This window comes from Cavia porcellus, unplaced genomic scaffold (genome assembly GCF_034190915.1).
Source record: "Cavia porcellus strain 051 isolate PalLab524CR breed Dunkin Hartley unplaced genomic scaffold, mCavPor4.1 scaffold_15, whole genome shotgun sequence".
Classification (NCBI taxonomy): domain Eukaryota; kingdom Metazoa; phylum Chordata; class Mammalia; order Rodentia; family Caviidae; genus Cavia; species Cavia porcellus.
In genome coordinates this window covers 11372765-11388881 of record NW_026947498.1, presented here as the reverse complement: position 1 = coordinate 11388881, position 16117 = coordinate 11372765, and the positions used below count along the sequence as shown (strand labels likewise).

At 49.5% G+C, this 16117-nt stretch overlaps 1 protein-coding gene across 21 annotated transcripts in view; it reads right to left on the bottom strand.

The window, feature by feature from the left end:
- The window catches only part of Pcbp3 (poly(rC) binding protein 3), a 277081-nt gene that overhangs the window by 21171 nt on the left and 239793 nt on the right, over positions 1 to 16117 (bottom strand). For 11 of the 21 annotated variants that reach the window (XM_063224651.1, XM_063224652.1, XM_063224660.1 and 8 more), the window contains 4 exons: positions 10855 to 10986; positions 10199 to 10327; positions 7631 to 7774; positions 4798 to 4839 (listed from right to left, as the gene is read on the bottom strand). In XM_063224651.1, coding sequence (XP_063080721.1) covers positions 4798 to 4839; positions 7631 to 7774; positions 10199 to 10327; positions 10855 to 10986 — 447 coding nt within the window. Of the gene's footprint in view, positions 1 to 4797; positions 4840 to 7616; positions 7775 to 10198; positions 10328 to 10854; positions 10987 to 16117 lie in introns of all 21 variants that reach the window. The other 10 variants (XM_063224657.1, XM_063224662.1, XM_063224658.1 and 7 more) reach the window with 3 other exon arrangements.

The window sequence follows — 16117 nt, the reverse complement described above, 5'->3', positions numbered from 1 at the left end:
ATGTAGCCCAGGATGGCCCTGAACTCACTATGTAGCCAAGGGTGGTCCTGAACTTGAGGCAATCCTCCTGCCTCAGCCTCCCAGGGACTAGGACTACAGGCTTGCACCATCATGCCTAGCCTTTATTTAGGTTACTGGAAGATCCTCTTGGGGTAGAATTTTGTGCTGAGCACCGTTTTCTTGTATTATGCCACCATCTTCTGCCTACAATTGTGGCTAATGAGAAGTCAATTAGATTCTTCGTGGCCATTCCTCTGTAGTACTCTATTTTCTGTGACTTCTTCTCAGGGTAGATGTTGGTCTTTGGTGTTAGGTGCTTTGATTTTGGTATGTCTGAGTTGGGTTTCTTTCTGTTTACTCTGTTGGGTTAGCTGGGATTCCTAAGTATGAGGATTGGTCCTTTTACTAATTCTGGAGCATTTGGAGGGCGTGCCTCAGTCCCCTCTCCATTCTGGTGTCTCCTGTGATGTGTTCTTCCCTGTCAGCCTCTTTTCCAGAATTTCCCAGAATTCCTGTGCAGACAAGTCCCACTGTTCAAGGCTGTGAACAGGAAGGGCCACTGTGCAGGGGCAGCGGGAAGTCCCACGCAGCAGACTATGCTGCGCCTGACTGCCTCGGAGAGGTGCTGTGCTTTTCTTGGATCCCAGAAGGGAGGGGCAGGGAAGGCTGCCTGGGCCACTGGTTCTGTAAGGTGACTGTGGAGGCCTCAGAGGCAGCAATGGAGCCAAAGGAAGCCTTTCCAGTGGCCCAACTCCAGGTGGGGAGGCCAGAGGCCCAGTGCTCAGGGGCATTGCCATCAGCAGGGTGGCTATGAACTGAGGTGTCAGCTCTTTCTTCTTTCACCGTCAACAAGAAGATCGCTCTCATGCACTTGCCTACAGAGTGACGGAGGGACACACTGAGCCTGCAAGAGGGCAAGCTTCCATGGTGACCTGCAGCATGTGGATGGCTGCTCTCCACAGTGACCACATTCAGCCCTGGAGGCATGTGACTGTCCTGTGGAAAGCACTATGAGTATAGGGTCTGGCTGTGTCCCCGCCCCCCCAGGCTTTCTTTTGCTGTGACACATGTCAGTTTAATTTCCCCATGATGCTCCAACAGAGAACAACCTGGTACCCTTCTAAGTCCAGTGGACTTAATGTCCTCTGCAGCATGCATGGTGTGCTTTCATACTCAATGCCCTTCAGCCTTGCCAAGGGACCTCTGCTTCCTCTAGTGTGAAACTGGCAGTCCTGACTCAGGCAGAATAGCAATGTGCTCAGGTAGATGGCACAGGCTAAGGTGAAAGAGAGCACAGAGCAGCATCTCTGCGAATGCTGAGGTGCCACTGTTTCTATTTTTGCTTGCTTTCAGCATCCCTTTTAAATGATGGGATGCTAAGTATTGCTGAAATTTGGAAACTGCAAAGGCTGGATATAAAGACTCATTCATACAAGTATTTTTGAAGTTCGTTGCAGTCTCATGGTCAGGGTGATTTGACCTTGTCATGGCCTGAAGCAGTATGCATTCAGTCGAGACTGCACTTTGAGCTTGGAACTTTTTCACAGGGTGGTGGTAGGTGATTAGCACTGTGTTATGTAGGGTAGCAGCAGTGTGCCACAGCTCCTAGTCAGTCCCTAGATCATACAGTAAAAGCTGACAGCCTACATTGTGCTGTCTTGCTAACTTAGGACATTGGTGAACTGGTGAATGTGTTTTTAACTTATGACAATTTATTGGGGGTGACCTCACTGTAAGCTGAAGGTATGTGTAATTTCCTCTAGAGGAAAGTATTTCCTTCCTGTGTAACTGCACTGCTGTCAGGAAGCCACAGAGATAGAGGGTGCAGGGGCACTGAATCTTCCCAGGTTCCATGCTCCTTTCACCTGTTCCTGGATCCCAGAACTTGTGTTCTTTCCCTGCTGCTTCTGAAGTGCACCTGACCTGACCATGGCAAGAGGCCAAGGTGCATGCACATTTTTCAAGGCTGCTGGTAGCTGTCCAGGGAGCAGGACCTGATTACGATGGGCATCGCCTCGGCCTTCCCACCGTTCATGCTTCTTTACGGCATCTAAGGCCAGAGAGATCAAGTGGTGTCCAGGGGAGCTGGGTGTAGCAACGCATGATGACTCTCAAAGGGCCAACTTGAGGCCCTGCTTGAAACTGGTTGCATGCAATGTACACATTCTAGTTACTCAGATCTAAAGAACACATCCCTGATAGACTGGCACAGAAATTAAGTGGCTAAATGATACTACCCAGACACTTCAGTTGAGATAACTTTGTAAGAAATTACATTATAACATGCAATTAATATTCCTATAATTATATATGCATTCTAAGAAACTGAAGCTTTTAATCTCTACTATGTTCAGAAAAAGACTGCGTGTGGCCTGTTCTATGTCACTAAATAGTCATTCTATTTTTGTTTTATGTGGATTATTCTAGGTATTGCCAAGGTCCTCAGTTTTATGTGTCTGAAAGGAAGACACTTTTGGAGACCCCCATGATTCTCACAAATCATACACCATTGCTGGAAGACAGTCCCCTCCCCAGAAAAACCACTGTATGGTAGAGACGGAGGTTCAGTCCTGTTCCCACTGCTCTGACAGAGCCATACACGAGGCAAGCTGTAAGGAGGTCCAGGTTTGAGGTTGAGAGGCTGGGTCCTGTGCTTGGCAAGGGCCCTGGACACTGTATGGAGGAGGGGATAGAGGGGGCAGCTCCCCGAAGCTTAGTTGGTAGATGTACTAGTCCCAGCAGGAGAGCAGCCTCACAACCTCATCACTGCAGAGCCCTCCATCATTCAGTTTCGATGTAGGAGTTGCACAGGGACAGACATCTAAACTTCAAGTATATTGGATCTTACTACACACAAGTGGAGATGGTTTAATAGTCAATTATGTTACTAATCTGAAACAAAGAACTGGTAAACTACCCATTGTAGAGACACTGAGAGAAGTCACACAGAAAAACGCAAAACAGTCAATAGACACAAACACTAACCAAAGAACCAACCCAAACCTCTCACTCTTAGAGACTTATACCCTAGCTTCTGCAACTCAGGCCAGAAATACTCTGGTCAGTACAAGCAACTGCACCTCCAAAGGGCCAGTGAGTGCTTCAGACTCTGTGGTCACAGGAAGCCCGCCAGGTTTGCTGAATGGTCCCTGCAGGTCTGTGGGTCCCACTTTGAAGCCACTATCTTTGAAGTAGACAAGTTTTCTTCTCATTCAGCAGGGTTGCTGCTGTCCATGCATGCTAGGACACCACCGTGTTCAAGTAGCCAGGCTTTGGAACCTGTCGTTGTCTGTGCAGGACAGCCCTGCCCAGCATGCCGTGAAGACCAGTCATCCTGCAAGTCAGGCTCCAGCCCCACCTGCCTCCACCCTTTCCATCCTCAGTGACCTGGTCTTCCTGGCATAAGCAATGCCAGCTCTGAGCAGCTGAGCAAAGCCTCCCACGGCATTCTGACTGGAGAACCATGGCAGGTGCCCCCAGCTCATCTACCACACAACCCAGGATGATGTGTCTACAGTCAACCACCTGAGAATGAGATGCTACAGGTTCAGAGATCCTGCAGGACTGGCCAAGGTCTGGAACTAGGAGCAATTAACTGGTGAGACTGTGGGTAGAAGGAACTTTCCTTATTTGTGTTTCTCTGTTATTTTATTTGTGTGTTATTGCTAGATTAAAGGGAAAAATAGTGTTATTTATTTTTCATGCAAAAGAAAAATTTCCTGCAATGGTGGTGAATTGAATCTCTATTTCAAACACTTATTTAGAGTTAGTTAAGTCTTGATCCAGGTGAATGTCTCTTTCCTGCCTGCTTCAAGAGCAAATAGTCAGTGGGGCCTGGAAGGTGGCAGGCATGGTGGAGCCTCCCTGGGTACTGTATTAGGACACAGAACAGATGCGCTGCAGGGTCTTCCAGGGGAGCTGCCCAACATGACAAACATTCACAGTGGCTTACAAGGGAAAGTATCTCAGGACCAACTGGCAGCACGCATGAGCTTCCCTCCCTGGCTCTCTCTAACTCCTTTCTTAGCACCAACTGCACAACTGCCCCCATGGTGTCTCTAATGACCTCTCAAGAGTAACCTCCTGCTCATGGCTGCCATCCTTCACCCCCTGGAGCCCTAGTGCCCTACTGTCCCCTGCACCCAAGAGCACAAGGAACAGCTACATGAGGTGCAAGAGGCAGGCAAGGATTCACTCCCCAATAGGTCCTTCAGGATGAGGTCATCAGCCTCCAACACAAATCCTATACTGAGACTGGTCACAGGCAGCATGACAGGCCCAGCTTCAATGGCCCAGGAAGAAACCCAGAATGCCTGTGTCCCCATATAGCCTCTCCCTGGCTCTGGAAGGAGAGTAGGGTGGCTGGCTGTTAGCACTTTCTTCTCTGCAGGGGGCACTTAGTGCTTCAGTGTGGGGACTGTTGGGAAGTTCCACTGTTCAGGCACTGAGAGGCTCTTCTCAAGTGGCCCTGGAAGGCCTAACTTCTCAGGGAGACATACGGTTCCGACAGGGTGAGGACAGCACCATCTTCCAAGAGCCCCAGGGGTGGAAAGGAGGCCCTGAACTGCAACAGATCCTCAAAACAATTTGACATCAGGCCAAGTCCTCAACACAAGCAGAATTAGTGCTAAGAGGATAAGAGGTTATCAGGTCATATGGATACGACACGTCAGGAACACTGAGAAAACTGATTAATATTATTGTGTAATATTAATATTAGTAGCACTTAAACAGCAGCATGCAGGTAGGTACACAATAATAAGAGAAGGGTGGAAAGGAGACAAAGTGAAAACTCACATCCGGGTGGGGGATGGCGTACTGTCCCTGGATCGTGTAGGCCTGGGAAGAGAGAGAGAGAGAGAGAGAGAGAGAGAGAGACCTTCAGCTTCACGCTATGGTGGGACCTTAGCTTGTCACCTACTGGCAACCTTCTCCTGCATGACAAGGATGGTCTAGTGCCAGCTCTCTCTTTTACATATGCATGTCCACTTGCTCCACCTGCTTGGGACAAAGGGTGAATCTCCCAGGGTTGGAGGGCACAAGGCGAGTGCGCCCCAGGAGCTACACCCTGCCTCTAAGCCAAGGCAGACTGAATGCCACGCCAGTGGGAAGGAAGGGACTGGTCAGGCCTCAATGCTCCCGACCCTCACCACCTCAGCTTTCAAAAAGATCTAAAGATGATCTATCTGTTTGAACTCCAGAAAGAAGCCCACTGATAATTAACCAGTCACCAAAGTAAATACCTTTACTCCAAGAGAGCCAAGCAAAAAAATAAAAGCTTTATTAGGTGACCCAAGCCAGTTTTGCAAAAGCCAGATTCAATAAAAACATGACTCTAAAGTGATCACGGGTTTGACCCAATTTGTCACTTTCTTATCAAATCTTCATTGTAGCCCTTGAAGGTGGGGAGGGCATCTCTTTTGGAGGATCAGTTGGGGTCCTACTGGCTCCTTTGGTTTTAATATTCCCTGTTTCATATCTGTGCCTGGGCTGGCTGGACAGTCCACCCTGTAGGCTTCCCAAACTCTAGCTCACTCAGAAGCACCAGTGGACAGCAGAGCCCCATAAGTCCCTTCAGCTAAGGTGCCTTCCAAAGATGCAGGAACTCCCACTGGACAACAGACAACCACACGGAGCCAAGGGAGAGCCATAAGGGCTGGGCATGGGTGCCACACAGCCTGGTTAGGGCTGCATGGGCCCTATGCCTTTCTGATTTAGGCTCCCATATGAAACCCACTCATTTCATACTCAGCTCCTTGGCTACCTTACAGGGATACTTCGGAGGTCCCTTCAGACCTTCCCACAGGTTTGTATCTGCTGAGCGTTTTCATCATAAACAGGCTCACCCCAGGGCTAACAGTGCACCTGGCAGGGACCCAGCCACAGCTTAGCTTGGAAACAGACTCAGTCTGAGGCGGAAGGCCCTGAGAAGCCACAATCTGGCCACCCCAAAGCACAGGGAGAGAGGAAGTAAAAGAATCTTATCAGATACAGTGAAGCCTTTAAAAAAAGAGAGCCCTACTGCCTGCAAGCACGGAATCTGGAGACCCAGGCTTAGCTTTGTGAAGTTACTGACAGGCAGGTGTACCTGTGTGAGTCACTGCCCCAGGACACTTAGGGCCCAGTGTCCTCTCTGTCCTACAGCTCTGAGCTGAGCTTGGCTAACAGCTTATCCTGGGCCATCTACTATCCTGACATCTCTCCCCTGCTGCCTTACATTTGTGTCTTCCTGTGCCCTCCTTGGCAGCTCCAACTTCCCCGGTGCAATGCCCCGCTGATCTCTGCAGCCTGTAGTCTCCTTGCATCCTGCCTCTGGGCGGCTGAGGGTTTGAACCTGGCAGGGTCATACCTTCACTCTGAGTTTGCCTTTTGCACTTTTGTGGGCTTCTGGCCCGGGGCATAGCCAAGGCCATCACTAGCCAGACCATCTCATGGTGGTTGATTGAAAAAGCGAACACTTCAGTGACAGCCTCAGGGACAAGCACCCCTGGCACAGAGACCTTTACTATTACTGGAAAGGGTAGGGGCAGGTGGTGGGGCTGGGATCACTGGCTGGAGTCTCCTGTGACAGCTGGGGCTAGGGCCCAGCCCTGTAGCATGGCAGATTTACTCACTCTGTGGAATCACCTTCCCTTTGCCTGAACCCATGTTTCACCCCATGATGTCACCATTTAAACCCTGAGGTGGCACCTGAAGTTCCTGACCAGCCAAAAGCATGAGTTTGGGGAAGCAATGGAGAGGAGTTGGCCCAGGACCTGCAGCCATGTGACCTGTGCTCACTGAGGTCAGAGTGGGCCTGTGAGGCTGGCGGCCTCTTGCCTGGCCAGGTCTGGCTTTCCTCTCTGGAAATGGCTATTCTGTGTGAGGAGCTCTGAGAGTGTAGGCACACAGGGGCTCACACCAGCAGGGAGGCAATCAGCATAGCCGCCAGGGACACCTAGTCCTTTGCTGTGAAGATGAGCCTGGGCACTGGTGGGGAATGGGAGCAAAGGCTCCCTTCCCTCCATATAAGAAGGATTCAGTTGCAAGATTTGATAAGATTCTTTTATGCAAAGAAGAAAAACATGAGGGAGGCTTACTTTGCCTTTTTCTTTCTTTTTAATGATAATGTAGAACATCGAACCTGCTCTCCCCTGGCTGGGTCACCAATGGGTGTTCCCATCTCAACTTTCCCTTGGACAAAGACACACACTGCACCAACTGGACACAGAGCTCTTCTGGGCCAACCCTGGCAGATGTTTGGTTGTCCATGTGGACAGGCTGCAGAGACCTGGGGCAGCCCCACCACAATAGGCCAGACCTTCTCATATGTGTTCTGGCTGTGGGTGTGTTGTGGGCCTGGGAATGGAATGTGCATTTTAGGAGAAAACAGGATCCTACTTCTCACAATCCTTATGGCTTCTGGCACAAGCCATGAAGTCACACAGGATTCTCTGGCTCTACCCAAGCTGCTCATAAAGAGGTCAATGCTAGTTTTGCCTGGTGTTGCCCAGGGATGGAGCTCAGGGAAGTATCTGAGGGACCAGTGGCTCTCTTGTCCCCTCTGTTGCTGGGGCTGGCTGAGAGCTCTGTGTCCAGCGGTGGTGGGAGACGTGCACGTGAGAAGGCGAGAAAACCTGAGTGCACTAACGGGCAGCGGCGGGTGCTGCAGTAAAAGGCTGAGGTTGGCAGTGGAGGCCGCGAGTGGGTCGGCTCTTACCTGACCACCTGCAAAAATGACAGGGGTGGAGGCGGGCTTTGGGCGGTAGGGAATGGTGGCACCTTTCGGTGGGGACTAGGAAAAGGGACAGGAGAGGGAAAGAGAACGTTAGAGCAGCCTCGTTGTTGGCCACAGGCTGCCTTCCCAAGCCCGTCCCTCTGCAAAGCCCCCAACCCCAGAGGTGGCTCAGGTCCTGGGGGCTGCAGGGGCCACAGTAGTACAGGGAAGGCCCTTGCACCCACACACAGGCAATAGAGTGCAACCCACAGCCTCACACCCACTCTCTCCAGTTTCTTCTCACTGGACAACCCCTCAGTGTGGCCCACAGCAGGACACTGTGGCTTTGTGCAGTGTGGAGGGTCTGTCTGGAGTGGGCCACCTGTTGGGGGACGGTGGCTGCTGAGGATGGCTTTGCAGTGCTATTCTCCCTGCCTGGTCTCTTCCTCCCAATGCAGCCCCTTGGGGATGTGGAACCTACAAGCTGGGAAAATCTATTAACCCAGTGTCTTCTGGCAGAAACACTCATGAAGTCTTGGAAGAAGCTGAGCCTTGCACACAGCCTGCCATAGAAATGGATGTTGAATGCCCTCTGTGGGCCCACAATGGCCAGCAGTAGATTGCAATAGGCAAGTTAGAAGCAGTGATTTCACATTTCACATAAAAAAGTTTGCAGATGCCAAATGAGGTATTAAATAATGATGAGGTTTGCTATACTTTTCTTTGGTCATTCCATGTGCAAGTTGAGGAATTCTTATCCCAGGTGAATTTCATTCTTGGGTACCAGCATTCTGCCTGAGCCTCTCTCTGTGTCAGAGGTGAGCAGCCCCTCTCTGGTTCCAAGTGGGCCTCTCCTGCAACTTCTGGGGAAGTGGTAAAGCCTGAGGGACACCCAGAGCACAGTACAGTCATAGGCAGTTCTGGGTTGCAGCCTACTCAGGCCCATGGTGTGACTGGACAGCTCCTCACACTGGAAACCTTATGGTGATAGGCTGTGCTCCACAGGGTAGGTGGCAGCAAGATACAGCCCAGTTACCGTGATGACCTCGCTGTGGAGGGGACAGGCTGTGGAGTGGGTCTGAGCTGCGTGGTCAGGGGATGCTGGCTCTCTGCGGAGACCCATCTTCTGCATTTTTGAGCCCTAACCAAATGTCTCTGAGTGTTTCTGGGCCCACTGAAGTTTCCCAGCCAGACTTCGGGTTCATTGTGGAAGGAACATGATCAGTGAACCGGAGTTGACCCTGTACATGCCCACATTGCCTCCCCTCCCAGGTCCTCCAGACCCCAGCCCTCATTCTTGCTCCCCAGAGTGCAGCCCAGCATGTGACTTCCCTGTGTTGATCCTGAAGCACGCAGGGATGACAACTAATTCCCAAGTCCTGTTTTCACCTATAGAGGACAGATCTCTGGCATGGGCCACTGATGTCCCAGGAGTGGGCAGGCATCTTGGAAGGCCCACCCCGGCCTCATCTGTAATGGGACAGGCCTTCCATAATTTTGAAGGTTTGAGGCACACCCCACAAGCAAACCCAAAAGGAGCTGACAAGGAATATTTGTTTAGGGGATTGAACCTAAAGCCTTTGTACCAAGCTGCATCCCTGCCCTTCTTCATTTTTAATTTTGAGACTCTGTCTAAGTTGCCCAGCTGAGTTTGAACTTGTGATGCTCTTGCCTCAGGCTTCCAGAGTGCTGCGATTATAGGGATGCACCACCATGCTCAGTAGTATGGAGGTCTTTAAAATGTCTTTTGCTTACGTTTTCCAGTTATTCTTCAGTTAGAAGTAGGCCCATCTGCTTTCACATGGGGTGAACCTTCTTCCGCTGGTGAGATGGCCTTGCCCCATCTTTGAGTGCTACATGATAGGACCAAGAGCAGGACCTCTTTGCTAGGCTGACACCCACATCTCACACGGCAATGTGAAGAGGACTAGGAATTTTGATGCCTTAGGGTGCTGGCTGAAGTTTAATTTTCGAGGGCTTTTTTCTCCAGTGTGGTCAAGCTACCCTTGCCAGCCGCACTATCTTTGCTTTTGTGCTTCCTCTGTTTCCTTCTCTCTTCCACTTGGTGGCAGCCCTGTAGCCCATTCTGAATCCAACCGGACCTTGATGAGGGACTAAGTGGCTGTGCTCCCACCTCCACTCCACTGCCTTCAGGGAAGATGGTACCACTCCTCAGACTGACCTTCCTGAACCCTTGCCAGAACCAGAGCTTTCTATCCAGCTGCAAGACAAGGGTAAGCCCACTCACTGCAGTGTTCTTGCCACCGCCACAGTAGATGGTAGCCTGGGACAGAGTATGGCAGTCCCACCCTGGATGCCTGATTACCATGCTGGCTCCCCTCCAGTAGCCTGGGACCCATCTGCTCCTGATGGTCCACTGTGAATCCTCAGGACAAGCGAGATGCCAGAGCCTGTGACAATGCTAGGGAGCCACACTCAGTGAGCCTAGCATGAGTGAAGGGTAGCTGGTGATGTGTGCCAGCCCCAGTGTGCAGACTGTACCTCCAGCATGACCACACAGATCTGCTTGACGCACTGGATGATGGCATCCGGGGTCCCTGAGATGGTCACTGCCCGCTCTGTGGAGTTGGGCAGCATGTCCCCTGCCACCTGGACCTGGGCACCTGTGGACTGGTGAGAAGAGACATTGGGAGGGGAACGACAGGGAGGGAGGGAGTATGCATAGAATGAACAGCACCTCCTGAATCTTTGGGAAGGTGGGAATCACAGAAACTCCTCCACTGGAAACTGCACCCTCCTCCCATATCATCCCCTTGTTACTTTCCCTCCACATCCACTGGAAGCTGACACCCCATCTTCTGTATGTCCTCTCTAGAGAACCATGCCCCACCCAGGGACATTTGCAGGGAGATAGAATTGCTGATTCCAAACACAAGAATTCAATACTTTCTGTGGAGTTCCAGGCCAGACTGAAAGGTGGATTCCATTGGGAAAGGAATTATGGTGCACGTCTGTGAACACAGTGAGGTCCCCACATCCCACCATTAACTTGCTTATTGGATTATCTGTCCCTGCTACACAAGTCAGCATGGCTGGTACCAGCAAGTGCAGACCTTTAGGGGATGTGCACATGATGGCTGGGTCTTTGCAACCACTGGGACTGTCCACCCCACCCTGGGCTGGGAGTGTCCTGATACCTCCCTGATCTCCTTGATCTTGGATCCACCTTTGCCGATCAGGGACCCACACTGGCTGGCTGGAACCACGAGCCTCAGTGTTACCGGGGGTTTGCTGGTGGCAGGGCTGTTACTCATGGAGTTAATGATGTCCTAGGGAAGAAAAGACACATGTTGGCCCCCAGCTGGTGAATATAGCTGCAGGGTTTGGGGGAACCTTGGGGATGTACACACAGTATCCCAGGCCCTGCCAGCCCTGCTGCACTCTCTGCACTCTGGACAGAGTTTATAGAGCTCTCATGCTCATGCAGAAGCCCTGAGCACAGCAGGCTGGCAGTCACTGAGCTTTCAAGACTAGGGCAGACTCAAGGGTCAAAGAGATGTCAGCCAGATGCCTGTAGGTCTGGGTAGATGCACATGTGAGATAAGGGTGCTAGTGGAGAAGGAAGGACAGACCAGCACGGGCTGAGTCAGCATGAGCAGGGATGGGGTATAGCTCAGTGGCAGACTTCAGTCTATCTTATCTGTCTGTCTATTTCCTTCCCTCCTTCCCATCCTTTTGCATCTCTGCCACAAGATAAATGGTTACACAGCTATCATGATGTGCTGCCACCATTCCCATCCCAACCAGAGACCTAAAAGCAATCGTTCTGCTCAATTGTGGGCTGAAACCTCCAAAACTAAGAGTCAGAATAAGCTTTTTCCCTGTAAGTTAAGTTCTCTCAGGTAGTTTTACAGTAATGGAAAGCTAACATAAGAGTTGGTTCCAATTGGGGATGCACTTGTGACAATACCTGGTGATGTGGAGAAGCTTCAGAATTGGTTTATAGGAAGTTTGGAGAAGTGAGGTAGAGAAAGCTGAGAATGTTGTGAGCCTAGCTTAATGGGTGGTCCTGGCCTGTGTACAGAAGATTAGAATGCTTATAGGAATGTGGACAGCAAAGGTCAGGCTCAGGAGGTTTCAGATGGAAATGAGTACTTTCCTGGGAACTGGACTAAGGGCTGCCAGTGCAACATTGTTCAAAAGAACTTGGCCTACATTTTGTGTATGCCTTAAGATTTTGTGGGCGAGTGGTTCTAAAGGTAATGGACTAATTTATCTGGTGGAGGAAACCAGTGCAGCACTGTATTCAGGCAGCAGCATGGGTGTTACTAACCAATAATAAGTTGGCTGCTTATTTTGCTAAATTTACAATGAGAAACAAGAGCAAAAAGAAGAGCAGAAAGATTTGAAAAACTTTAGTTTGTCCAGGAAAGGAGTGTATTTAAAGTTATAGTCAAGAAGTGGGTAGGTACTAAAGAGAGCAGCACAATTAGATTGAAGTCAAGTACTTTGCCCTAGACAATAGGAAAGATACCTGGAGGGAATCTCAAAATTGCCAAGACCTCAGCCATCATAAGCTCAAGATGTACACCAAATGTACACCAAAGACTCTCCAGGGCAGAATTTTTTTTTTTTTAAAGAGTTTCGGACCATCCTGGCCATCCAGGACTTCCTGAGTCAGCAAAGCACTCAGGCACTGCAGCCATGGTTTAAGCAAGCCCAGATATAGCTCACACTGGGGACAGACCTTGATATTGTCCATGTGGTGCTGGTATTGCAGGTATGCAGAATACAAAAATTGTGGAGTCATGGAGGAGGGCTCACCAGATTTCAAAGGATGGCCTTGGAGGCCAGACAGTGTGTGACAGTGGCAGGATCAGAGTCCATGTCACCAGCCTCTGAGAGGGTGATGTGTGAAATTGTGGGAATGAAACTGCAGCTTCAGTGCAGACCCCAGGAAGGTAGAACGCCAGTGCTACGGGATGCCTCCCAAGGAAGCTTCAGGCAGTGAGCAGACAATCTGAGATTGCCACAGGGGTTGTCATCAGTAAGGCCATGGGACAGAGCTGCCAAAGTCCTTTGGAGGTCATATCATGCCCCAATGCTGGACAGGAAACTACAGGATTTAATGTTTGTCCTGCTGAGTTTTGGCCGAATTTTTTCTATTATTTCCCTATTCCTTCCTTTTAAAATGGGAGCATTTACCCTGAGCCATTATCTCTTGGAAGTTGTATAATCCCTCCGCGCTCACCCTCACCCCCAGGGGTGGGTTCACAGCAGAGTTTATCTTGGACTTTTGGGACTCTTGGAGATGGAACAAATACATTTTGCACTTTGAGATGGACATGAGCCTCCAGGGATGATGCACAGAATGCTATGATTTGCATGTGGAATGTCGCCCAAGGGTGCATGTGCTTGGTTCCTAGCTTGGAACTACTGAGAGGTGCCTACTTTGGGGGCCTAGTGAAGGTTTTAGGTCACTGGGATCTCAAAAGAGATTTTGGGATGTCAGTCTCTCATTCATTCCTTTTTTGTGGCTCAGCCTTGAGAAGGATTCTGCTAGATCATGTGTTCCTGCCATGATGCACTACCCACACTTAACCATAAGCCTAGAAACAGGGTTTCACCAATCAAAAATTTGGAATCTTTAAACCCTGAGCCAAAATAAGCCTCTTCTTTTTATAAGTCGGTTTTCTCAGGTTTTTTTTTTTTTTTTTTTGAGTGACAGGAATCTAACACATTCTTCTTTTCAAGGTCCTTGGTTGTCATGCATTCATAAAGGGTCCTTGTTTCTTTTTACACAATGATAGGTGGTGTTAGGCTGGAACATATACCTTCCCCCAGACAGAATCTACTCTCCTCAATTTCACCAATGCCTAGCTATGCCATTGGTCACTAGAGCCCCTGGGTAGTGGCTTCTGATAATTCTGGTCTCACCCACTCAGATGCTAGGGAATTGCGGTAGATAGGTTGAACTGACATGGGCAATTGACTCTCCACAGATCTACCTGTGACTTTGCTAGTTTCTCATCCTCCTAGGAAAACAACAAACAACTAACATGTTCACAAGGGCCATAAGTATGTCTTGTTGCCAGGCAGCTCAGATTTGAATTTGATTGCTCCTGTTGGCTTGAGCCACTGAAGGTACATTCCTGATTGCCTTAGCAGGTGGCTTGTAACGCTTCTCAGGGGTCTTTGATTCTTTTTTTTTTTTTTGTCTTTTTTTGATTCTAATACTGCAAAGGAAGGCATTAACTTAGCAGGGCACATGTCATCATTCTACAGTTCCTTAAGGGAAACATTCAAATAGCATAAAAATTACAGCTAATTTGTGGTACAGCAGGTATAAATGCATATTACAAACACTAGTGATAGGGTACTTGTCAGATTCCCATGTTAAAATTTAGAGAATTAATTATTGATAAACTATTCCTGAATATGACTAAGCTTTCAATGTAATGACATAAAGTTGTTGATTATTGCAATAATTTTTAATTGGTGTGAATAGTACTAAAATATTTATATTTGGCCAGCAATTATTTAAATTCAAGCAACTAACTAGATTCAGTTATTAACTTTACTAGCAAAAAGAACAATAAAAGAAATTAAATCCATTTACACTAGAGTGGTACAAATCACCTGATGGGACAGTGATGTGTACCATTGATGGTTCAAGCCAATGAGAGCATGTTAAAGCCAGGCAGTTAGACTCTAAATCTAACTTCCACGGCCTGCAAGAAGCAACAGAAGAGATTAATGCAGTGACCTGGACAGCGCAAGCTTTGGTTCTAACCACCTGCCTTGAGCAACAACTTCATCCCCATGCGCCCCCTCCAGACACTATTGATTTTGGGGTCAGAAAACATCTGGACCTGTGTGCCTCTAACTGACACCTCATGTACTGCAGAAGAGGGTCTTGAGATTTCTCTGTGTTCAGAGACTTCAATCCCAGAAATCCCTGTGGTGGGGAATTCTGACTCAGATTTGTAACCCAAAACAAGGCCACCTTGACCATTCACTCAGCAAACATCGAGAGCAGAGGCTTGATAGGAAGTATATAATGAAAGAAGATGGCTAATACCCACAGCAGGATCTGGTAGAAGTGACTGGTGACAGGCCTTTGTTCTAGGGGGCTGAGAGATGGTCCCCATGTCCTGGTACAAGTGGTGATGGGCAGTTGCCAGCTCCAGACTTCTTGTTGGCTAGCTGTGGTACTCTCACTGATATTGCTAATATCTCCTGCTAGACAAGGATCAATGGAGCAGGCTATGTAGGCCTGAAAGAAAGTTTCTAAGGCCTTTTCAGCTGGGCCTCATGGTCTCTGGGCCTAGTCTTCCTGACCTGAGCTGGCATTGAGCTCTTGGTTTCAAAGTTTTTGTTTCTGTTACAATGGTCATGGTGCTGTCTTATGAGTGCCCACACAGGTATTCTCTTGTCACATAATGGGCAAAAAGGCCAAGATTATTCTGCAGGACAGGTCACTATGATGACAGTTGGATCACGTGTTGGGAATCTGACCCTTGGTCCTTTTCAAGTGGGCAAACCTCGAGCAAGCAAGAGAACAACTACAAGGGGAAGCTGAGGAACTGAATACGCATACTGGGGATGGCCAGGACATAGGTAACAAAATGGCACCGGTCCATATCTCTGTGGGAGCCAGCCCAGCAGTGAGAACTCAAATGGTTCCATGGTCCTCCATAATGCTCACCCCATCCCCACTTAGGGCCAACCAGGGATAGTAGACATGTACATGGGAGCCTCCAGCTGCTCCTGGGGCACACTGTGAACTTTCTGCTGTCATGTGGCAGTCCCTCCCCTGCCTGCTTTGACAGGTGATGGTGCCAACCCCTTTGCCATAGTCATCTTTGGGTCTACATCCTGCCTTTGCTCTTTAGAGGGGCCTCTGTTTATTCTTCCAAATCTGTCTATCCAGTGGTCACTCTTCATTTTCAACAGCATGCACCCCCAGATTGACTGTCCTCTGTGATAAAGACTCTAGAGGGAAACACGAGAATTCGGAGCTCCAGCTCTGAAGAGGTGCACAAAAGTGCTGCATCTGTACCATGTGTGTGGTCCAGCAGCACAGGATGTTCTGTGCAGTACCACAGTATTTGTCTGTATGTAAGCCAAGCTGTGGAGCACCCTGGAGGGCAGCCGCTATGTGGTATGTGTTTGAGGCCAGAGTCATGTTGGCCAGAGCTTCACTGAGGGCCATGGTGGGAGTCATGGCTATGGCCAGGGTCAGCAGCACCCGAGGGTCCTGGTGGGGAGCAGAGGGCTCTGAGGCTGTACCAGATGCTGGGGGCTAGTGTCTGGGGAATGCCAGTGAGGGGGCTTCTCTCACGTGTGCCTGCTGGAGGGGTCTGTGTTAGGTGGAGGATTGTTATAGACAGGGACAGAGTCAGAGAGGGCACCACCAAAGGCAGAAGAGGTTGAGCATAGTGTGTAGCCTAGCAGAGT